A 26,379-nucleotide genomic window follows, 5' to 3' on the forward strand; every position below is an offset into this window, starting at 1 on the left:
AAAAAATAACAACAACTTTAAATTACTTTATTTTATGATTGCACTATTTCTGTAAGTATTTGGCCCTTACACTTCAAGATTTACAAAATATATTACTGGAGATAATTGAGGATGACTTTTGAGATTCATTGTCAGTAGAACACATTAAACTTCCTGCCAGATAGAGAATTTGAAACTCCCACCTTTCTGTCTCTGCAAGCATCATCTTGAAATCTCGACCCTTCAACCAGAAATATACAGGAAGGATGTTGTTGTTATGTGCCGTCGATTTGGACCTGACTCATAGCGACCCCTCCTTGTATGGAGTAGATTGCCCCATCTTCCTTCTGAGGAGTGGCTGGTGGGTTTGAACCGCCACCCTTCTGGTTAGCAGTCAAGTGCCTTAGGCACTACGCTACCAGAGCTCGACAGCAAGGATAGGACAGAAATATTTGCAGAGGTAATTATTCCAATATTATTAACACAGAGAAGAGAAACAGAAGAGAGGTGTAATGCCTTTGAGATAAATGTCAGTAATTGTTAAACGACATCAGCTGCTGAGAACTTGATACATGTCTGTTAAAGACTAAGCACTTAGCAAGAATTTCTCATATTCTATTTTAAAGATATCTATTATAATTTCCCAATATATACAAATGTGAAACTTAAGTCTTGAAGACTTTAAGAAACTTTTCCAAGGTGAAATCATATCAAGTATCAGAGTCAGAATTTGAACCAAAAATGCTGATTCCAACACTCATGTTCCTTGTTACAACTCCATATCTTCTTGCAACAGACGTAAACAAGAAAATAGTAAGGGGGTGATGACAAAATAAACAAACTTCTATATGTGGAGACAGGTGAAGACAGGTTTAGCAGCTGCAGCTAACCAAGAGTCCACATCCACAACTATCTAAGCACAACTCTGGGCAACCAAGCTGTGATGTAGACCCTTGAGTCGAGGGAGGAAGTGTTGAGGCATACGTGAAATATTACATCTGAGTAATTTGATACGCTCTTGCAACTTTCCTTGTATGCATTTTTGAGGACCACACGTTTTCTCCAGGGCTACAGTAGTAATCTTTAAGACAATTTTTTTTTTATAAGACATAAAAAATGCAGCCAAACAAAAACAAAAGATAAACAGAGATGAGTAAATAGTCTGTAGTATTTAGTTTACAGAGGATAAAGATTGTATCCGAAGTAGGATATTGTCGCTATAAAAAGAATGCATTATGTTCCTCATATATACAACTCACTCAGTCTTTTTTTTTTTTTTTAACTAAAGTTGATTAGCCTCTGCCATATTGTGAAAAAACAGGTATAGTAAAGTTAGATGATGAAATATATACTTAAATGGCTGAACCACACATCTTATGATGAGTATATAAAATATGCACCATGAAAAGAAGAAGAAAACATTAATATCAGTATAAGTGGGCTGTGTCAGTCTCAAATATCCATGGTTTTGGCCAGGGCTTATCTACCTCTTCACTAGTGATATTTAGGTCCATATAATTCTTTGTTGTGAAGGACCGTACTGGGCATTTTTGGATGTTCAGTAGCATTCTTGGCCTCTACCAAATATCTGATAAAAATCAATCAGCTATCTGATTAAAATCTCTGGTTTTGACAGTCAAAAATATCTCCAGACATTGCCCATTGTCCCCTTGTGGGTAAAAATTACCCCAATGGAAAACCAGTTATTTATACACATCATTAGGAAGGAATAATTACTAGAAGAGAGCATAATGTTTGGTAGAGAGCAAACAACAATGAGAAAAATTTTCCATTAAATGGATTGATTCAGTAGCCTCAACACTGTACTCAAACATATCAACTGTGCAGTGTTTCATTCTGTAATACATAAGGGTCCCATGAGCCAGAGCAAACTCAACCACAACTAACAACAACAATTGCATCTCAGTATATTCCTAGGCATTTTTTTTGGTTAAATAAATATAATTACAGACTTGCAATGCATGTAGACTACACTACAAGTTTATATTTTATGACTTAGAAGACTATAGCTTAAAACCTAATAAAACTGGGGTCAACACAATTGAGATTGGCTAACAGTGTCTCTAAATCATTTTGTCAGAGCTATTAAATACCAGTTGCTATTCCAGGGTCTAGGAATACAAAAATAAAAAAAAAAAAAGCATAGTCCCTGGCCTGTGTCTAATTAGGAAAAAAGTTGTAAACAAATATTTACAAAAAAAATATGATATCAGGTAATTATGAAGTGATTGATCTTTTGTCTATATGAAAAACAAGTACGACTTTTAAACTTGCACAGCAGAAATTCAACTTTGCTTTGTTCATATTAGATAACTAAAGTTAACATATTTTCTTCTCTTATAGTACAGATCATCAGCAATGTAGAACTATGTTAATAGATTTGCTACTTACTTGACTGAGAACTCTTATAAAACTCACTGAATACATTTGAGAATTGGACAAAGGGTCATGTAAACAATTAACTGATTCATATTCTCCAAGACCTACTCCTGTATTTTGTGGATTGTGGAACACATTAGCTCATGTCTATGCAGAAATATTTCCACTGAGTTATGTTTTTTCTGGGAAATTGATACATTTGAAACTGTTGTTTTAGTGTTTATTTTAAATTATGAGCCATTGTGCTATCAATGTCCTTAAAGCAAAGACTTACAAGATAAATTAAAACTTGAGTTCAAAGCTATATTATTTATTATCCTATGATTTCATGGATTTGTTATTTGAGATAATGATAATCCTAATTGTATTATTTCGGTTATTAGTGAATTGTGAAAAGGGCTAAATATTCTTAATAATTGTCAGAACCATTTTCTCTTCAGTGGCTCCTTCCTTTCTTTCTTCCAAAAAGCTAGTCCAGGTCCTAGGATTAAATAAGTAAATAAACAAAGAAGGAAGGAAGGAAATAAGTGAAATGATAACAGGTCTAGAAAACTGTGAAACATAATTTGTCATCTTATTCAATCTTTGCAGGAAGCTCAGATAAATCACAGAAGGGAGTTCAGAGTATGTAATTTTCTCAAGGTCACATAGTGATTGATAGCCATGTCTAGCTGACTCTAAGGTCCATGTTTGTTTCTATTCTCCTACTCTAACTCTGGGTCATTATAGATTAGGGCAATATTCAAAATGTTTTACAACTCATTTCTCCACAGGCAGTGACCAACAGATAGATGTGTAGTAGAGCTAATGAGCCCCGATCATCATAGGTCACCCTGGTCCACATACAAGTACAGGTTCCAGTAGAGCTTCTGCCTGTATCCTCATAATTAAGTAGAATTGAATCTCCTTCCAAAACGTCTCTGGGGGCCCATCTCAAAATGAAACTTGGAAATTTAATACATATGACAGAAAAACAAATGAGTTTGCAAAACATTCAAGACAACAGCAGGGTCATCATCCTTCAGAGTAAGGTCAGGGAATAAAAGACAGAGTGTCAGCCTACAGTCAAGAGAGAAAGCCTACATAGTATGAGCCTTGGATCACTAATGGCTATCAACTGTGTGGCTGAAGAAGGGAAGGAAGAATGGTTACTGTGAGGAGGAAGATGGGACCAAAGGGAGTTCCTTGCTCCAGACCTGATTGGAGACCAGGAATTTCGTCTGCAGACAAGAGCAGTAAAGACTAGAAGGGACCCTTTGTCAACACTAGATCTTCTAGGAATAAATCTTATGTAGCTAAGTCTGATTTAATATTCCTTGACATGCAGGAAACAGATTCCTGGGAAATCTTGACAAAGTATTGTTTCTTTTTCTTTTCTCTGAAGCAACTTGAAAGCAAGATGGACGTCATGCTTAGAAATAATTCAGATACTTTAAATCTCCTTCACCTTTCAGAGCAGACAGCAGTTTTCAGGTTGCAAATGAAGCCCAAAGGCTTACCACACTAATAATCCTGAGAGAGGAAACATATTAAAAGTAGATTAATAAGGATGTCAATCTACATGTCCAGAAATATACCTTCTCCTCTTTGGCTAGAAGGAGAGGAATAAAGTGTGTAATACAACTGTCCCTGAAATGCCAGAGGGGTTACTAATGAGTGGAATGGAGTAAGACAGAGGAGTCTTGGGTAAAGATATATTTTATTTATTTATTTTCAGTTTAGCCCCAACTGCCCCTGTCTTAGTATACACAGTGGACAAAGAGAAAATGTACCAAAAACTCTGTCATCTCATAATTGGTATGCCTGGCAACAGTGGAGATGCATTAGTGAAAAATCAACCTAAGCTCTAAGAGAAAGTGACAGTCAGGCATCTGGGATCTTTTTAAGGAGACTCCATCCTCCACCTGCACAGTGCCTACCAGTCTTCTTTTCCCCATTAAAAGTAATCACTCCTAAATGGCCTATCATCAGTACTTACATGATTTTTTTCCCCCACATTTGCTAAAAGCTTTTCCCTTGGCCTACTTTTATTTTTGTTCTATTGTTTCTAAGTAACTCTTTTAATTTCCTCCCTCCTTTATTTTGCAGTTAACTGACTTGAAAATATCTGATCTGAAATGGGATTTAAAGACCAATTTCTTCCTCCTTCTGTACAACCCCCCCAAACACCTATTAACACCCACTGCACATGCATTAACCAAAGGACCCATTGTTTTGCACTTCTGCATACAAAGAAGAAAGAGACCTCCAGTTGGAATTAACTCTTATTATACTTTTCTTTTGGTAAATAATAGCTTCCTTTTACATTCAGAAATGAAATGGCATTGAGGCACTAAATTGCTCCCATCTAAAATGTGTTAGTCCTATCTTCACTTTCCTAGATTATGATCAATTTTTCCCCAGAATGAATTATTCAAATTGAGCCCAGTCTTCTGAATCCTCAGGAAAAACAATGCCTTAGCACTTTGATTTTATTCTACTCACTAATCACTTGGCACATGCTGCCTGGTACTGGCAGGCATTCTTTTCTTCAACATATAATTTATTTCCCCAAATAGACTGCAAGCTTCTCAAGATTAGAGATCATGTAGTTCATTCATTCATTTATTCAACAAATATATTTGAATATCTACCATGTTTCAGACATGCTCTAATCATTTGAGATACAGCCAACAATTATTCAGACAAAAATCCTTGCCCACGTGGAGTTTATGTTCTATTGGAAGAAGGCAGGGAATAATCAATGTCATAAATATGTATGTAAATATATGTAAATTAGAGGGTAGGTTAGAAGATATTAAGTGTGGGTGGGAGAATAGGGTGATGTAAGAGGAATATGAAATATCAAAAGAAAGGAGTGCAATTTTAAGTAGGGTGTCAAGGTAAATCAAGGTGACAAGGGCAAAGATCAGAGAGTAATCTACGTGTATAAATAGGAAAAGATCATTCCAGGGAAAGGAAATATCTTCAGGGCGGAACTTGAAGAATAGAGTTGGCATCTACTAAGATTGGGAAGACTATAGGTGGAACAGGGAGTTCAGCATTGGGTATGTTAAGTTTTGGGCATCTACTAACATTCAAGTGGCAGTGTCTTGGAGTAGGCAGTTGGGTAGTAGAGTGTGGAGTTCCAGACAGATCTGAGCTGCAATATTTATTTGAGAGTCATATTAAAACTGAGAAACTGGGTCATATCACCACATGAGATGAGTGAGAATAAATAAAGAAAAGAATGTTGCCCAGAGAGACCTGAGGAAATAGTTTCGAAAGAGTGGTAGGGACAAAATCCTGACAAGAGCGAACTTAACAAAGAGTGGGAAGAGAGTTGGAAACTCTGGATATAGGCAATCCTTTCTAGAAATTTTGTTACAAAAAAAAGCAAAGACATGAGGTGAAGTAGTGTCAAAAGAAAATCTATTTTAATCAAAAATAGTAAGGATATGTTTCTGGTTTGATGGAACTAAGACAGTAGAGAGGGAAGATTTGATGATGGAGGAGAGAGAGGAGCATTGTGGATAACGAAGAAAATGTAATTTTTTTCATAGAAGGCAGCATAGCAGTTTTCACTATAGAGATACTCACTTTTGTGATCACTTTGATAAACCCATTGCTGGAAAGATCTCCAGAACTTCTCTGTCAACTGGTGCTTAAGGCAGAGAAAATAAGATAGAGTTTATGTTTTCTAGAGGAAGATGCAGATAAATGGGTAACTCATGAGGGAAAGGCCCAGCAAGCTCCAGAAAGAGACAGTGTGTCAGAGAGCCAACAGTAGAGGCGTAGGGAATTTTGGAGTAAAGTTTTGTATGCTTTGTGATAGAAACCTTTTTCTCTCCCATGAACTTTTTAGTAAAATTTACACTTTTGAAGATTTTCTTTTGGAAAATATCAGATGTGTCGAAAGGAGCTTCAAGAAGGTAAGCAGTTTAAAAAAAGTGGGGGAAAAAAAAAAACCCCAAAAAAACAGAGCTTGCCTATGGAATGGTGCCACACTGAGGTAATACAGCTGATTCCCTCTGACAGACCTCCATTATCATTGCCGGCCCCAGGAAGCTCTCATTTATTTCATACTGACCTGTCTACATACACATTCTCTAAAGGCTTGGACAGCAACATATTCTCCAGATTCCTAACTTACTTTCTTTGTTCTGATCTTATGAGCTGTCATCCTTGCCATTCAGAGGCACAGCCTCTTCTGCTTCATCTCTACCACCATATTTCTACCTCATCTCTTACCACCATAATCCTCCAATACAGCATCAGTCAAACTGAACTACTCACAATCTCCCAAACTCACCATGCTATCTCATCTCAAGCTCTCGGTGCAATAAGTGTTCTCTGCCTGAAATATTTTTCTTCTATTCCAAAAGTTGCACCTTGCTCTTTGACTGTTTAACCCATTCCCCTTTCAAATTTCACCGTAAATGTTCTTCCAGAAAATTTTACCTGCATCTGCACTTTTCCCATGATAGTATTTATCACAGTGCATTGCAACACATGGTATATTTGTCTATCTCCCTAATTAAACTGTGAAATGTCTATCATCCTGGTTTCCATCATGTTCTATACATGTAGGATAGGGTGTGTTTTATAGTAACTAACTCCATTCTATATTTAGAATTGAATAAATAGCTAGTGTCAAAATCTGTGATTACTGAGCCAATTAGTTTAACATAAGTTCTGATTTCTTGGAAGCAGGGTTTGGAGTTCATTTATCTGCTGTTCTAAAATGAAGATTATTGTATCTGGCTTTGATCTCCTGGTATCCACAACTATACCAAGATAAAAGTGGAATCTTGTGATTAGTTTGATTCGTTTTGTTTCTAGTTCTCTGTTAGAAGTAGATACTGACTGCTCCTGAATCACACTAAGTTTACTGGGGCCCTAACCTCTGCTTAATTCTTCTTGCTCTTCTCTGAGCCCCTACCTCTACATCACCAGTGAATAGAGACTTTTCACAAGATGGGTAGCTGGCCTAGGATTTCTATAACCTGAATGGCTAGAAGAGAGATTACACACAGCATCTTTTGCTCTTTGACTCTTCTCATCCTTGTTTCTCACCCAACTCTATGATATATTCAAGACCAGTACCAATTCAGATTATAGCAAGTAATATGACTTGAATTTAGGCTTCTATTTGGGAGGAAGCTGTCTTAATACTGCACTATTTTCCACCTCAGCCATACTACTCCCAGTTTACACTTCCCTCATCTTCTGCTTCCCCAAGCTTTCAGTATATCTCATCACTTAGGTCTGGCTATAGATCCACTCAGGCCTCTGTACCAGGTATCTGACACCAGCTCTGCCTTTATGTCACAGACTGAACCATTCCAAGTGCCCAACCCTACCTCCTGGGAGCTCTGGTAGCATAGTGGCTAAGGCACTTGACTGCTAACCAGAAGGCTGGTGGTTCAAACCCACCAGCCACTCCTCGGAAGGAAGGTTGGGCAATCCTACTTCCGTAGTGATACTGCCTCGCAAACCCAAGGAGAGGTCGCTATGAGTTGGGGCCGACTCGATTGCAAATAACAACAACAACAACAACAACCCTACTGCCTACCTATCCCATGCCCTGAAATAATTTTCCAGCTCCCACTTTTCACCTTGCATCCACTTCTCTAAGTTCTTCTTGGTGCTGATTGACAGCTTTATGCATTTTTTTTAACTACAGCTTTAAATTTTTCAAGAAGTTGAAATGGCAGATTATACTTGTATGGAGATTGAGTGTCCTGGTTTTACTTTGACCTTTGAATATTACTAAAACTAAAGCCAAGGAACTTTGGATGACACATCAGAAATTCTCATTCTGGTTCTTGATTCTTAATGGCTTATAAGAAATGATCATTTTGCAAGACACCTCTGACTTTACAGCTACTTATTTAATATGCTTTCCTTTCTCTAAGACTCAGGTGCATAGGTTTCCTCCAACTGCCAAAGATTTAAACTGATTCCACCCATCTTATAAATAATAAATTGAGCTTCTTAAGTCGAACTATTATCCTAGATGTTTTGAAAGATTTGGTCAAAGGAAATAGGGCAGCCCAACCTAATTCCACTTGCCCTACCACTTATCCTTAAAAATAATTCCTTAGGAAAAAAATGCATTCACAAAAAGATTACAGCTAGACCCAGTACAATTTCCAGCTCTGACACTTACAAGATTTAAACAATTTCTAATTTTCTCAAATCTCCATGACTCATTTTATTGCATACAAATGGAAAAAAAAAACACTTCTCAGAATTTTTGTGAAGAATTTGTAAAACACAATATCTGTGTACAGTAAGTGATAAAAATATTATCAAACATCATTATCAAAAATCCTCTACAGATGCAAAAAATAAAAGCAAATAATGAACAGTTCTTTTACTTTTTTAAAGTTTAGAATGAATTGTAGTAGACTATAGATATATAATTAATATGCTAACCAATATACATGACAAGATAACATCATTTTGATAAGGCAAAAAAACAGGGAACAATCTATAAATGCCAAAAGTGTGTATGAATGGAAGAAGGGTGTCAACTAGCTCCCCTACTGGGGATTTCTACACATAATGACAATCAGGAAGGATTACTGCTTACTGTTAGTTATGGAAGCGAGTGTGCAATGCATCAACTGAGTGTTAGAGAAGTGTTTAGTACAGAGTGACTATTTCCATACCTTATCAAGACTGAAAAATAATTCAATTGATTTATGGGAAAGTGAGAAGCATTTGAAAAGGAATAGAAATGGTATATAATCAGAAATTCAGATGAAATAATAATAATAACAATGAAAAAAGTATAAAAGCATGTAAACTCTAAAAATACTTTGGGATAGAAATTTAAAAAATGAAATATGATTTAACCTTATATACAAGGCTAGATTACCTGTTTTTATAACAAATAGACAGTAAATAATTATGCTGTCCATATTCATTATGGATCAATAAAATTCAACTTTCACGACTATTCAATGGTCTCCACCATTGCCATTGTCAGTGTTGAGTGCTGGAATAAAGTGCTCTTGAAACACTTGGAAATTAAATCACCCACTGAGAATTAAAATTGTGAAATCAGTGTATAAGAATGAGAATGAAAGATTGCAAAGCTACTTTAAAAGACACAGAGTGCCTCCCAGGGAAGCAAGATTTGATTACAATCTGAAGATATCAGCATAACCAAAAAAAAAAAAAAAATGTGTCAATCAGAAAAACAATTGGCCAGACATGGAAGTTTTTTTTTTTTTTTTTAAAGAACAAAGATTTAATGGAGGAACACATAGATGACTCTTTCCTAAAAATTGTTAATGGGAAAGAGATTCTTAGCTGATTTATGTCCTATAGGACCAGCCATCTTGCACTCTGGATCCAAGAATTGAGTATTGACATTGAGTTTTTTTCTGGCTTTGCCACTACATACCCATGGGGCTTTGACCATGATTCTCCAGATACTGGTGTTTACAACTCATCTATAAAATGAAGCTTAAGACAGTACCTCCCCCACAGAGTTCACACCCCCTCATTAAATATTATCTGTGATTATTATATTCATTGAAACATAGTTCCTAGTGTTCGATGCCATACTAATGTTAAATAATCTTCAGATTACAACATGGTTTCTCACGTAGCTTACAAATGCAATGACTGTGCCAATTCAAGTACTGCCACTTATATGACAGTTATACTTCTCATTATAAATTAGTAGATTGGATTTCTAGTTGTATATGGTAGTCTTGTCAGCTTGATTAATGCAAGTCTGTTATGTTACTTATATGACATATATTTCATACCAGTGTAAATGTCCTTGAGCTACAGTTGATTTTCAAAAATTCAACATGCATCACTTCAGGCTATAATCCTGTATAGGAAATTCTGTTTCCAGGGAAGTAACTAATAGAGTATGAATATATATATATACATTTTTGAACATCAGTCAAGTATAGGATGAGTGGAAGCTATAGAAAACATTCTCTGCTGTTCTCTCACTTATGTTTGTTATTGTTGACATGTGCCATCAAGTTGGCACTGACTCATAGTGACTCTACGTACAACAGAATGAAACACTGCCCTATCCTGTGCCATCCTCACAATCTTTGCTATATTTGAGCCCATTTTTGAAGCCACTGTGTCAGTCCACCTTGTTGAGGGTCTTCCCCTTCTCCATAGACCCTCCACTTTACCAAGCATGATATCCTTCTCCAGGGAACGGTCTCTTCTGACAATATGACCAAAGTAGGTGAGATGAAGTCTCACCATTCTCCCTTCCAAGAAGCATTCCAGCTGCACTTCTTCCAGGACATATGTGTTCCTTCTTCTGGCAGTCCATGGTATTTTCACTATTCTTCATCAGCACTGCACTTTAGAGGTACCGACTCTTCTTTGGTCTTCCTTATTCATTGTCCAGCTTTCACATGCATATGAGGTGATTGAAAACACCATAACTTGGGTCAGGTGCACTTTAGTTTTCAAAGTGACATCTTTGCTTCTTAACACTTTAAAGAGGTCTTTTGTAGCAGATATTCCCAGTGCAATATGACAGTTGATTTCTTGAATGTTGCTTCCATGAGTGTTGACTGTAAATCCAAGTAAAATGAAATATTTGACAAATTAAATCTTATCTCCATTTATCATGATGTAGTTTATTGGTCCGGTACTGAAGATTTTCATTTTCTTTATGTTGAGGTATAATCCATACTGAAGACTTCAGTCTTTGATCTTCATCAATATGTGCTTCAAGTCATCTTCACTTTCAGTAAACAAGGTTGTGTCATCTGTATATCACAGGTTGTTAATGGTACTTCCTCTAATTCTAATATCATGTTCTTCATATAGTCCAGCTTCTCAGATAACTTACTCAGCATACAGATTGAGTAAGTATGGTGAAAAGACATAACCCTGATGTACACCCCTCCTCATTTTAAACCTTGCAGTATCTTCTTGTTCTATTCTATAGACTGTCTTTTGGTCTATGTACAGGTCCCTCATGAGAACAAAGAAGTGTTCTGGAATTCCCATTCTTCATGATGTTATCCATAATTTCCTATGATTCACACAGTCAAATGCTTTTGCATAGTCAATAAAACACAGGCAGATGTCTTTCAAGAGCTCCGGTGGCATAGTGCCTAAGGCATTTGGGGTGTAGTAAATTACCTGGTATGGCTTTTCTAGCCATTAAGTCTTTGTAAACTCTGGTGGAATTTGCTGTGTGCAACTAAGAAGCTCCTGATAAATCTATCCACCTGGGATATTTCTGTTGAGAGTGGCAAAAGCAATGTTCTGGGAAGTTCACTCTCTCTCAGGTGCTTAGAATTCTGATGTTATGATTGGTTAGTTTGGCTACTCTGCCAGGCTCAAAAGAAGCCCTCCTGGAAGCATAAGGGGTCTCTCTGACTGCTGGCTGAGAAAGACGTACTGCTGAGAAAAAACTGTGCTGTTGAGAGAAACGTGCTGCTGAGAGACACCGAGAGACAAGTATTGCTGAGAGAGACACACACATTGCTAGGAGAAAGACTGAAATAGATTGTTGGTTGAGAGATGGCAGGCTGAGAGAGACTGAGTGTTGTTCCTGAACTTGAATTGTAGCCTGGTGCTTCCCTAATAAACCACATAGTCTGTGAGTTCTGTGTGGCCAGTGCAGTGAATTATCGAACCCAGCAGGAATGGTTGGTGAAAGGGCTGGAGGGAGGTAGCATATCTGGCCTCAGAGGAATAGGCCTTGGGCTACTGATGGTAAGTCTGTCTTCCTCTTGGGTGGTTAGAGGAGGTCAGAAGATGCAGCTTCCTTGCCCCTCTAGCAGTATTTGACTGCTAACCAGAAGGCATATTCTTTGCTTGCAGCTAAGATCCTTCTGGCATAAACAATTATAGCTCTCATCCCACATCCTCTTCTAAACCCAGCTTGCATTTCTGGAAGTTCCCTGGGAATATAGTACTGCAATCATTTTTGAATTATCTTCAGCAAGATTTTACTTGTGTGTGATATCAATAATATTGTTTGATAATGTCCACATTTTGTTGGATTACCTTTCTTTGGAATGGGTATGAATATGGATCTCTTCCAGTCAGTTGGACAGGTAGCATTTTTTCAAATTTCTTGGCATAAATGAGTGTAGTAGTTAAGTTTTTGTGTCAACTTGGATGGGCCTGGTTGAGTGTCTGTGCAGCTGGATGTAGTTATTCCCCATGGTGAGATTGGTAATTAAGTCCATGGTGGAAACTATTGGAGTGCTGAGTAGCTGTTTTAGGGATGTGGTCTGCTTCCCATATATAAGAAACAACTTTGGGAATGGTTTCTGGCTGATGGCACACTTGAACCCTGCATGCAGCTGAGTCGTTGTTCAGCACCCTGCCATGCTCTAGTGATCTTGGGACTTTCAATGGACTTGAATCAATGGCCTGCCATATGGTTTGGTAACATCAGGACTGTGCCATATTTGTTGATCTTGGGCTTGTTAGCCTCACCAGCCAGTAGCTGTCTGAGTACAGAGATGCCTCTAGCTTCAGTGGGCTGGGAACAAGAAGCAGAGCTGAAGCCCAAGTCTGAGGGGCTTTCACACAGCCCTTAGAGCCTGGCACTTGGAACTCAGACTTCTAGCCTCCAAAAATTGTAAGAATAAACTCCTGTTAAAACCATCCCATTTGTTTTATAATCCTGTCAGAGTGGCACTAGGTAACCACAACACTAGTAACTGCCTCCAATGCTGGGTCTGTTGGTTGAAACATCTCAGTGAGTATTCCATCAGTTCCTGGAGGCTTGTTTTCACCAATACCTTTGGTACAGCTTAGACTTCTTTCAATAGCATTAGTTTTTGATCATATGTTAACTCTTGAAATCAACCAATTCTTTTTGACACAATGACTCTGTGTATTCTTTCCATCATGTTTTAATGTTTCCTGCATCATTCAATATTTTGCCCATAGATTCCTTCAGTATTGCAACTTGAGGGTTGAATTTTTTCTTTAGTTCCTTCAGTTTGAGAAGTGCCAAATGTATTCTTCCCTTTTGGTTTTCTAACTCAAGGTCTTTGCATATTCCATTATAATACTTCACTTTGTATTCTTGAGCTGCCCTTTGAAATCTTTTGTTCCGTTCTCTTATTTCAGCATTTATTCCATTTCTTTAGCTACTTTTCATTCAAGAACAAGTTTCGGAGTCTCTTCTGATATCAATTTTGGTCTTTTCTTCCTTTATCATCTTTTTAATGACAGTTTGCTTTCTTCATGTATGATGTTCTTGGTGTCATCCCACAACGTGTCTGGTCTTTGGTCATTGGCATTTAGTTCATCAAATATATTTTACAGATGATCTCTAAATTCAGGTGGGATATAATCAAGGTTGTATTTTGGCTCTTGAGGACTTATTTTAATTTTATTTAGCTTCAACTTGAACTTGCATATGAGCAATTGATAATCTGTTCCACTGTCAGCTCTGGGCCTTGTTTTGACAGATGATATTTAGCTTCTCCATGGCATCTTTCCACAGCTGTAGTCAATCTGATATCTGTGTATGCCATCTGGTGAAGTCTATGTGTATAGCCATGTTTATGTTGTTGAAGAAAGGTATTGTAATGAATAAGTCATTGGTCTCGCAAAATTTTGTCTTATGAACTGTCGTCATTTCTGTCACCAAGGCTGTATTTTCCAACTACTGATGATTATTCTTTGTTTCTGACTTTTGCATTCCAATCACAAATGATTATCAATACATCTGCATATTTGGTCAATTTCCAACTGCAGAAGTTGGTAAAAATCTTCAATTCCTTCATCTTTGGTTTTAGTTGTTGGTTATAAATTTGAATAATAGTAGTATTAACTGGCCTTCCTTGTGGGTTTGTGAATATTATCCTATTACTGACAGCATTGTACTTCAAGATGGATCTTGAGATGTTCTTTTAGATGATGAATGCACCACCACTCCCCTTCAATTTGTTCCTCAATTCTGGGCATAGTAGATTGTATGATTGTCTGATTCAAAATGACCAATACCAATCCATTTCAGCTCACTAATGCCTAGGGAATCAATATTAATGCATTCCATTTAATTTTTGACAACTTCTAATTTTCCTAGGTTCATACTTCATGCATTCCATGTTCTGATTATTGATGGATGTTTGCAGCTGTCTTTTTTTTTTTTTTCCCATTTTGAGTTGTGACCCATCAGCAAATCATAATCCCATAAGCTTTACTCCTTCCATGTCCTCAAGGTCGACTACACATTGAGGAGGCCTCTCTTCCCCACTTATATTTCAAGTGCTATCTGACCTGAGGGGCTCATCTTCATTATGCCCTATGTTGTGAAATGTTTCACAGCTATTCATAACAGTTTTCAGTAATATATCAGATAGTGTTTCACTGTTATTCATAAGATTTTTCAGTGGCCAGTTTTTTCATAAGTGGATGGCCTTGTCCTTCTTCCCAGTAAGTCTTCATTTGGAAGCTCCGCTGAAACCTGTCTACCTTGAGTGATCCTGCTGGTATTTGAGATATCAGTGACATAGCCTCCAGCCTCACAGCAACACACATGCCACCACAGGACAACAAGCTGACAGATGAGTGGTGGCTCACTTATGCTTATAAAGGCTAAAACACACGACAGCCTTCTTTTCATTAATAACTTAAAAAAAAAAAAAAACACTTTTTATTATGATTTGAGTAAGAGTTTACAGAGCAATTTGATTTTCCATTCAATTGCTCATACATGTTTTGTTTTGTGACATTATCTTGAGCTATACCTCCTCATCACTTATCAACTATCTGATTATCCAACATTTTGTGTTTATAGCAAAAAAAAATTACTGTCTTATTATTTTGTAAATTAAAAACATATGTCTGTCAGTAACAAATATGGAGGAATGGGACAAGAGTAACAGATATGCATACTGTGATGGTTAAGGTTATATATCAACTTGGCTAGGTCATGATTTTCAGTGGTTTGACAGTTATGTAATGAAGTAATTTGGCAGTTACATAATGATACATTTTATCAGTTATGTAAAGTTGTAGTCATCACCTATTTTGTGATCTGATGTGGTTATCCTCTGTTTTCATATAACACCAATTTTCACATAATGACCAGGTGTTTGGAACCTAACAATGTTGATAGGTGAAGAGGGGATGAATTTTAATATTCTTTAGTTTACAATTCATGCTCAAATAACATCTGAGTGATCACTTAACAGGCATATTTGCTCATATCATTCTTGTTAATTTCTTCAGTCATTCCATAGTGGCCAAGGGAAATATACCCAAGTCACAAAAGCCCTCAGCTTTCTTATACACAAAGTTGAAGCCCAAGCAGTCATGTTCATACTAAGTAAACTTATGTACCTAGCCACAGATATTAGACCAGAGGTCAACACAGCTGTGCCAATTAGATTGTCTGTACCAGGAATTTGGAATTGGGACCAAGAAATATTAGTTGCTTTCTGCCAGTTATTGCACAGATAGCTGGTAAACTCAAGAGTTGAAGGACAGCCTTCTCTCCCTGCATGAACTATAAAATAGAGAAAGATAGTAGTTACAAATAAAAAATGAAGCAGACACACAAAAAGTAGCAGAAGTGGAAAATGGTGTTATCTTAATACACTTTTTACTCCTACGTGTTTCTGTTTCTAAGGACTGGCTGCTTTCCCACTTTCAGACTTTTGAAATACCTTTCTGCTTAAGCCAACCTGAATTGGTTTATAATTACTTGCAACTAACCACAGATTCCCTTCACTTACAAAATACTATCTAACATGATGGCCTTAGTAACTTGGCCTTGCCTGCTACTGCTCTTCCCTCATCTCCCAGCATGCCATTGCTTGTTATTGATTCTCTGGCAGTAACAAAGGACTCACACAACTTTTTGAATGTTCCATATGCTGTCATAGCATTGTGCTTGGTTCATATGAAATTCTTTTTCCTACAATATCTGTCTATCCTTATCTACCTGCCAAATGGGTACCCATCCTTATGTATTATTCTATCCCCACCACTTCTGTTCTACTTGAGAAATGACCATATTATTATATATAATTTATTTTAGAAAAAATGATCTGCATATCTCATAGTATAGTGGCAGCTCATAGTAGCAGATATTCCTATTTACATTATTATATTTAATTTCTGCATTCCCAATTCAAAGCATACAGTATGTGACACCACATATTCCTGATATTGTCACATATTATAGCCATTTGTAGCATTAGATGTATGTCTCAATGAGCATAATTGCTGAAGGATTTGGAAGTTAATAGTGTTTTATTTTTTTCTGGTAAGAGTACAAAATAAAATCTGTGGTCTTAAATAGCTACAGTCCACTTAGCATTCCTGCCACCACATAATAGTGATGATAATTATTGTCAACATAGGCCCAATACATAAAGCCTCTTAAGCAGTTTCATCAATGTCAACTTTAAATCATATCTGATGACAGGATAAAACTGGTAACAGCAGCATTCTGGGACAGAGCCAGATAAGAGCTGTGAAGGATCATTTGCTGCTTTATAACTGTACTGACCTGGACACAAGTGAGATTAAATGACAGCAGGCTGCATAATCAGCCAGTGGCTGGAGAACTGAAGTTGGGTTATCACAAGCAGAGAGGGCAGGTAGGGTGACAGAAGGACAGGTGTACATCTAGACAGAATTTTTAGGAGACAAAAGATCCTCCAATGTGGACATCTGAGTTGAGGTGTACCAGTCCCACTGGGGGTGAGTCAGTAACAGAGACAGCGTGGAGTATGTTTGATTAAGTGTGAATGGCCAGACAGTTCCAGGTTTTGTCTATTACTATGTATACTACGTATACCCCTCCTTTCACTGTTAACATATCTCAGTTTGTATAAAAAATATTGAAGTGAATTTAATTACAAACAATCATTGAATTGAATATTACCAAACCCTGGCCACAAAACAGCATTAAGTCATGTTGTTTAGAGAGTGTCTAAAGCACCATGGTTTAAACACAACTGGGTTGTGGTTTTTCATGTGTTTGCCAAGAACCCTTTTGGGAGAGCTGTTTAGACTGTGATTTAGGCAAGACTCACTTTCTTCCCTACTACCCGTTGATGTCTCAAGAGCAAGCATGTAACTTCAATGTCCCCACATTATTACACATTTTATTTTATGTGATAATGGGCAAGAGTCCTTCTTAGGATCTTGGCTGATCTTTTGAAGACAGTCACACATCCTCTTCCTGAGTCTAAGAGTCTGTTGGTCATTTGTGCTATCAAGTAAGAGAAGGATAAGGAGTAATGAAGGCCATGCAGAGGGAAATAAAACTGTGCAATGATGAAACAGTTACAAAGAACTTGTTTGGACCCCTTACTCCAGCCATGTTTGGAGGTTTTTTTTTTTTTTTTTTTCAGTTACAGTAGCCAGTGAATTCCCCTTTTGCTTAAAAACCAAAACCAAACTTACTGCTGTTGAGTCAGTCCCAGCTCATAGCAACCCCTCCTTGGGTTTCCGAGACTGTATCTTTATGGAAGTAGAATGACCTAAGCTTCCTTCTGAGGAGTTGCTGGTGGGTTTGAACTGCCAGCCTTCTGGTTAGCAGTTAAATGTCTTAGGCACTATGCCAGTGCATACGTAGCCAAAAGAGTCCTGACAAATACAACTGCTTTCTTATTAAATTGTCAGACTTTGTATTTGCTTTACATCCCTACATCAGACATAGGCCCACATTCAGCAGCTGCATGGGTGGGACCAAGACAAATTACATGATAGGATATATATAGGGCTGGTCAGCCTGCAACAAATCCACTTGCCATGACTGTAGTGCCCCCAGTGAGCACAGCACTTAAGTTATATCAGTTGGAAATCAGTCACTAATGTACTTATTTATATCATGAATCAGATGCAAGCAAATTTTAATAGCAGTAAGCAAGGAAGAAGAAATAAAATGGAACATTAATTCAACTGGCTTGTCACAAACTGAATGCATTCTGAATGAAAATTGACCTTAGTCCATATTGGACTTAGACCCTGAAGCTTTAGAGAGGGTTTTAGCTTTGACATGATCAAAAGCACTGTTTACTTTTTAATAATGGCATGAAAGCTTTTTCCAATAGCAGTGAGAGAATAATAAAAGGAACAACATGTTTTGATACTGACTTTCAGGAAAGTCAGAGTGGCAGCCACTGCCTTCGCTAACACTTTCCTGATGAGATCACTGATACACTACATATAATATCTTAGTTTGGTTTATTTTTTGAGGTAACCTGTAACTAGGCAGAGGTCACATGGTGTGTTATGGATCCAGTCCTGCTGCTTGGGCTCAGTCTCAAGCACATAGTATGAATTCTAGTATTTTCTGTGTACTTCATCCCCCATCCTGAGCTTGAGACAACTTATAGTACTGAGTCCCTCCCTAGCAGGACAGAATTCCTCCTTTCTGTAGTATTTTCTGTACCACTTACTTTGGATTGACTAGTTGTCTAGAACACATGATATCTCCTTCCACTTGGCCTAGAGAATCCCCAGCCACTGTCAAAAATGCCTCAGGCTTTGGAATTCTATTTAGAGAGCTCCATCTAGCTGCTCTCTTGGAAGCCAGCACTGCACCAAAGTCTGTCCTGTGTATTTCTGACTTTTTCATTCCCACCGTCCATCTTATAACAGGTCCAGAATACTACATTCCCTGGACTTAGCAAAAAAAAACCCCATAGGCTATGGATTGCTACTAGATGTACACATTTGTTTGTGTTGTTAGGTGTCGTCAAGTCACTTCTGACTCACAGTGACCTTACGAACAACAGAACGAAACACTGCTTGGTCCTGCACCATCCTCACAATCATTGCCAGGCTTGAGCTCATTGTTGCAGCCACCGTGTCAATTCATCTTGTTGACCGTCTTCCCCTTTTCTGCTGGTTTTCCGTTTATCAAGCATGATTTCCTTATTCCATATACGCTTTAGTTTACTTTAAAATACTTCCGTCACACAAATAGAATATTCTAGTAAAAATAACTCTTTGCAATGCAATACTTTTGTCTCTCATTGAAGTATTACCTTTTCTCAGTTGAAAAAAGAGGTAATGATGAAACATTGAATGTAGACAAGTCGTGTTTGTATAGCTCATAATACAATGCGTTTGCGAGGAGTCTGAGCTGCACAAGGCTGAGTAAACTCAAATGATAAATAGACCTGATGATTAAGCCAGGTTGCAAAGCTCTGGCTTGTGTGGCTGCAGACATGGATACCTGGGTTTGGGAGGAAACTTGGGACTCCCTTCCTGGGGCCAAGAGAGGCAGGACCTGCTGGAGAGGTGGTGTGATTGATGTCTTTGGAGGAGAGTGCCAGCAGCAGTGTGCATAAATGGCTCCTACTGCAGTCTCCTTAAAAGCTAAATTAATGGCAACTTCTAAAAAGAGCAGCTCAGACCTCTGTCCCTGTGAGCAGAAGATAAACCTTGATATAAGCTATTGCTGAAAGTAGAAAAAGGTTAGAAAAATAATATACTCTCAGTGAAGGAATTAGAAGGAATAGAATGTTACTCATCTACCAAAACAAGGGGATAATTGCAGTGTGATACTCTCCTTTGTTAGAAGAGTTTCAGGAACCCATCTGTGCAGACTGTTCCTTTTTTATTATCATTACATGAACTAATTACATTAGGGAGAAAGGGGGCATTTTAATTAAAAGATTGTTTTAAGGAGTTACAGTTCTATTCTGCCATTAAATAACTTAAGTGGGTACCAAATTAGTTAAAGTAAATTATATTTCTGACAATCATGTTTAAAAATTATTTATGTTAACCTCATTTTCAACAAAGTAGATTTTGCCCTTTATTTTTTCTAACAGATTTGTTTTTTTGTTTGTCCATTACAACCAAAGGATCATAGAATAGGGCCACATATAAATCATCCCAATTATTTTGAAAGTCTTCTTTTCTTAAAAAAAAACAAACAATAACAACAAAACAAACAACTATTTCATCTTACAAAGCATGAACATTTGTTTTTGTGTGATGGGGTTAATTAGAGTAATCTTTTCTGATATTGGCCTTTCAGAATGTGATACTGTGATTGTGGTGGGAAGACATTATGTGTGTGTGTATGTCAATGGCAGGGGGATCTGGAGAGATCCACAGAGGGAACTATTTAGCCAATATTGAAATTAAAAGACATTACTGCTACTAACACCTATTTTCCTTTGGATAAAAACCCCATCTACAAAAATTAAATCAATGGACCACCATCTAATATCCCACATACTATAGGTAAGTAAACATTCATTCTTTGGATGTTTGGAATGCAGAGTCCATCTCATGAACATTCTTTTTTTTTTTTTTTTTTTTTACAAGGTGTTTAAATAGCAGAATTCATATAGGGCTGTTGTACATAAGTGTCAGGGAAAAGTATCTAGATGAAAATACAGATAAATGTGTGGCAATATCATGGGGACAGAGCATCAAAGGCTTAGCAGCCAGGAGAGAACCCTGAACACCTAATGAGGAGGTAATGGAAAACCAGATTTTAAAAATCATGATTCTACCTTCCATATTCTAACTGTTCTCTAGATATTTTCTATCAGATTGAAATGCTTAACTATTTTTATTCCAGAAATTGAATATGAAAAGCATTATAAAAACTACTTTTTTATCTAAAAAAAAAAAAGTCACACTATGTCTCCTGCAGCTAGAGACTTAATAAATACTATGATTCCAAAGATGTTCACATGAAATAGTGACTTTTACATAGTATACACGCAGTAAATATCTGTTGAGTGAATGAATGAGAACAATTCACTCACATACTCATATAGGAGATGGCAGCTCCTACTAGCAATAGTTTTTTTTTTTTTTTTTTTTTACTTAGCTCTTCAATATCGTTCCCCAGGGAAGCTGGCAAACAGAAATCTGTTACATTAATGCCAGCAGGGATGTTTATGTGTGAAAAGAATAAGTAAACATTTATTGTACCTGATGGCTCAATGGACTATCCACATGAGCTCTTAAGAGACTTGAAAACACTTGGCAGTATTTATACTTAGGATGAACTCTACAAATACTATTTGTGGATTTTATCCTTCAGAAAATTTCTATTTTTGAATCAGTCTAGCTTTTTCAATTCAAAACTTTTGGGCTTATTGGGATCTATATATTTCCTCTTCTTTTGGTAACAAGTTAGTCTCTTAAAATGTTCTTTATAATTTTATTATGTCAGTCTTTCTGTCTAAATATTTTCCAAGAACAAATTTAGTAACCACATTTTTAAAAATATTATATTATTCCCATTTAGCCAATATAACAACCATACTGCTCCCACTTCTTCACGGAGTTTTTTTGGGGTGTTTTATATGTTAACACATAGATGGCTTTACCCTATTACAAAGAAGAAAACACAGTTAAGAGAGATGAAATATATTGCACAAAGCCACAAAGATCAAAAATCCCTGAACTGAGATTCAAACTTAACATTAAGACTATTTCTACTATGACAGACTAAGTTCCCTAAATTTATATTTGACTCTCACAAAATATTGTGACATAAGTATGCCAAGGGTAGCTTTCTTTTCTTCATTCAGCTAAGGTTGCTAGTAGAGCAATCTGAACTTTACTTAAATAGTTTTATGAGAATGATAGAAATTTAGAGCTAATATTTAGAAAAATTTAGAAATAATATATATTAGTAATTCTTAGATTTTTGGTTTTAGGAATGCTTTACACTCTTAAAAATATGAAAACTCTCTGAAAGCATTTTTTATGATTCATGTATGCTATATTTATCAGTATTTACCACATTAACTAATAAAATGAGAAATTTAAAATGAAATTTTAAGAATGGTTATTTATTGTTCACTTAATAATAAAAATAATTTTTAAAAAAATATTAATTCACATAAAGAACATATTTTTACTAAAAAATCTCTTTTTTAGAAAACACAAATACTAGTGAAAAAAATGCCATCGTTTTACATTCTTATAAATGTCTATCATTTGGTGTAACTGGATTCTCCAACCCTGTAAAGGTAATTTATCAGGTCTTTTTTAATAGGCCCCATATCCAACTCTCCAAATTGCATTTGTCGTTACTACTTCCTTGCTTCTTAAAATTCTTTGTCCATGCTCTTTCACTTCCATGTAAATGTACTGTTTCTTCTGCCATCTAACCCTTCCATTCTTTTTCTTTCTGTTCTGGATGAACATTACCTCATTTGGGACACTTTCACTGAACCCATACTTGTTAGTTAAATGATCTTATCATATGGGTCTTTAGCAATCTGAACTTTCCACAAGAAAGCATTTTTTGCTACTCATCATTTTTAATTGCACACTTAATAATTTGTGTTTCCTATGTAATTTTAGCTTGTCAGTAGGAATTTTGTCTACTTTATCTTTCATTGCATCTCTAGTATCTAGAATCATCCCCATTTTGTAGTAAAAATTTAGCAAACATTTGTTTGATTCATGAGCAAATGCATGCTGTCATTTTTTTTTTTTTTAAATTCCTAAAGGCTATTGTACTTGTGGTTTCCCAACTCATTTCACCTTATGAGGTTGGAAATCATTCCTTGAATTAATTAACTTATGGCTTGTAATACTGGTTACTGTAACATATTCATTATCCTATATGACTGCTATGCCAAAGTGCTTCAAAGAGTGATTCTCATCTGACACAGAAACCAGGCCTGTTATTAGAAGTTGGCCTCACACTTTAATGACAGGAAAATCACCTGCGAAAAATGTTGACATTACGCATGCATTGGTACTAATCCCTGAAGATTTGAATCACTTGTTTAGGTTATAACAAGCTCCATTGTCATCCTCCCAGTATTTAGGCATCATTGCCTTCAAATCTCACCAAACTCATTGCCGTAGAGTTGAACCCAACTCATGGCGACCCCTCCTTGGGTTTCCGAGGCAGTATCTCTATAAAAGTAGATTGCTCAGTCTTCCTTCCAGGGAGTGGCTGGTGGTTTTGAACTGCCAGCCTTCTGATTAGCAGTCAAATGCCTTAGGCACTATGCCACCAGCTGCAACTATATACTGGTTTAATAATAAAAATGAGTTAAAGAATTTCATCATCCTTTTAAAATTCATTCTAATGTTATTGTAGAGCATTCCCATGTGCAATCAAATGTACACTTTTATACATTTTTGAAAGATGGCGCAGGCCCAATGTTAAACTGTACTGCAATTAAATAGGTGTTACAAGTCCAAATATTTATTTTCATCCTTTGTATAGTGCAATGTGAACACCTGTATTCATTATACATATGTTAATTCTTTAGACTGGATTGTATTATGTTCAGTGGGTATATTTAATGTCAATTCATAATGTAGCATTTATTTTATCGTAGTTAGTAAATATTTAAATTTGTATAACACAAACTGGGATAATAGTCCATACTGTGTATTTTATGCAACTGGTATTTGTAGCATTTGAAAATAAGTGCAAAATAATTACAAAACTCTAAAATAAAATAAAGTTTATGGGATGACATTATGAAATGTTGTTATTTGCTGTGGAATTGGACCCGACGCATAGCGACCCCTCCTTGGGTTTCTGAGGTGGTATCACTATGGAAATAGATTTCCCAATCTTCCTCCTGAGGAGTGGCTGGTGAGTTTGAACTGAAAGGAAAACCAAAACTAAACCCAATGCCATAGAGATGATTCAGACACATAGTGATGCTATAGGACAGTTGAATTGCCCCATAGAGTTTCCAAGGCTGTAAATCTTTATGGAAGCAGACTGCCTCATCTTTCTTGTGCAGAGTATGTGGGGAGTTCAAACTGCTTACTTTTTAGTTAGCAGCCTAATACTTTGATATTTAATATTAAATTTTAATGTTGAGCTATCATATGCTAAGTATCTGTGTGAATTAACATATTTTAAAAATTGTATGTCTTAGTTAAGGATGAAAATATTGAAAATTAGTCGAGTTGTTAATTTCATTATTAATTATATAATGACATATTAAAGTGCATATGACATTGATGCATGAAATAATTTATTTTTTACTAATGAAACTTAAGGAAAATATTCTTAGCTCTAGATCCTTATTCTCAAGGTTTCATGTTATTTCAATACAAAGTAGATTTTTAGTTGTACATTGTATATTTTCCTTCCTGTTTCCAAATAGATTTTTGTATTATACAGAAATAGAGAGGACAAGTGGAAGGAAGATGGGGCAATCTACTTCCGTAGTGATACTGCCTCGGAAACCCAACGGGGGGTCGCTATGAGTCTGGTCTGACTTGACAGCAGATAACAGCAACAACAGAGAGGACAAGAGAGGAAAATAGTTCTAGATTAGTTATTTGTAAATATTTTTCTTTGTCACACTAATATTCTTAGAAGTCATTTTCTGGAAAGATAGAAATAGAGTTAGAAAGGTACACATGAATTAGAGGAAAAAAAAGAGTTAGATGTGTAGGACAACTAGGCATTGGAAAAAAGAAAATACCCTAATTTGGCTAAGCAAGAATAGAACTGAACTATCTCTTTTTATCCCCACACTCTTTTAGATGCTGAGTCTTTAGGATCAGTTTTTAAATGGGCTTCATTACTTGAAGAATGCATAAAGAAAATAATATATTTTTATTTTATTTTATTTAAAAATTCATTGTAGTTATCTGACCTATTGAAAATATTCTTATTAATGTAATATGTTTTGAAACATATAATCAGGAACTATTCCTCTAGGAGAATGCTTGCTTTACTAATGTCTGCATTTATATTTATTTCTGAAGTTAATATTATACTTAGAAACCAATATTAAAAAAAAAAGTTACTTTTGTTATTTAAAGTAAATAATTTTGGTTCAGGCTGCTTAAAATCTATTTTATGACAGAGAATTATTTCACAATTGCACATGTACCAAATTTTGTGTACAGGTTATTCATGGTGGCATTACTTGTAAAAGAAAAGCAAAAAGAATGTCTAACAGTAGGGAAGTTACATAAATTATGTCTAGTAGAAAATGAAGTGTTTCTTAAGGACAAACTAGAGCACTAATAAATGACTTAGAAGGATCTCTAAGACATTATCAAAAAATAATTAATGTAAAATATTAAACAAAACTGTATGTGTAAATGAATAAAGTATATTATAAAAGAATAATATATCAAGCCATTAAACCACTGTGGAGTAGAATTGGTATATGAAGGGAGACTGTTGTTGTTGTTATTTGCCATCAAGTTGGACCCAACTCATAGTGATCCCTCTTTGGGTTTCCGAGGCAGTGTCACTACGGAAGTAGATTGCCCACTCTTCCTTCCGAGGAGTGGCTGGTGGGTTTGAACCGCCAGCCTTCTGGTTAGCAGTCAAGTGCCTTAGGCACTACGCTACCAGAACTCCCATGAAGGGAGACTAGTTTACTCTATTTCCTTGTATATATTTAAAATGTTCACATTAACTCATAGTCATGCATTTCTTTAATGATTTGAAAAATATGCTAAAGAATATCAGAAAGTATTATTTTAACAAACATTTCAAAGATTTTAACAGAGATTTAAAATATTTTAACAAAGATCTAGAGTTCTTGACCAGAATTTCAGTGATTGTGCCATGAAATGCACATGGCCAAGAACATCATGCACTTTAATGTTTTGTGGTTGTACAGCTTTCTGTTTTTTCCTCTAGTAATGACTTTTTTCCCATTTTTATTAAAGGCCTCATTCGTTTACAAGAGCTCATCAAAGCTCCATCAAGATACAATCTTCGACTTAAAATCCGTCAGTTGCCTGCTGATACAAAAGATGCAAAACCCTTACTAAAAGAGATGAAAAGAGGCAAAGAATTCCATGTAATCTTTGACTGTAGCCATGAAATGGCAGCGGGCATTTTGAAACAGGTAATCGTTAAATTACTTAAATTCTTTGTGTATTTATAAATTAGTATGATCTGGTTTTTCTATCAATGTCATATTATTATATAATTCATTAAAAAACAAAAAATCAGAGGCATCACCTTGATGTAATTTTATAATATTCAGTCTAATTTAATTATTTTAAAAGAAATATAATGTAAACATTGATGATTTTCAAAACAGATTAGCTGAATAGCTATTTAACTACAATGCTGTTTGTTAATTT

The 26,379-nt window shown here is 36.1% G+C and overlaps 1 protein-coding gene across 1 annotated transcript in view; it reads left to right on the forward strand.

The window, feature by feature from the left end:
• Positions 1 to 26,379, forward strand: part of GRIK2 (glutamate ionotropic receptor kainate type subunit 2) — a 944,667-nt gene that overhangs the window by 345,814 nt on the left and 572,474 nt on the right. Inside the window, exon 4 of the mRNA XM_007942266.2 lies at positions 25,957 to 26,138. Within this exon, the coding sequence (XP_007940457.1) occupies positions 25,957 to 26,138 (182 nt within the window). The remainder of the gene's footprint in view (positions 1 to 25,956; positions 26,139 to 26,379) is intronic.

The sequence above is a fragment of the Orycteropus afer genome, unplaced genomic scaffold, assembly GCF_000298275.1.
Source record: "Orycteropus afer afer isolate SDZICR_OR568_19922 unplaced genomic scaffold, OryAfe1.0 scaffold00087, whole genome shotgun sequence".
Classification (NCBI taxonomy): Eukaryota; Metazoa; Chordata; class Mammalia; order Tubulidentata; family Orycteropodidae; genus Orycteropus; species Orycteropus afer.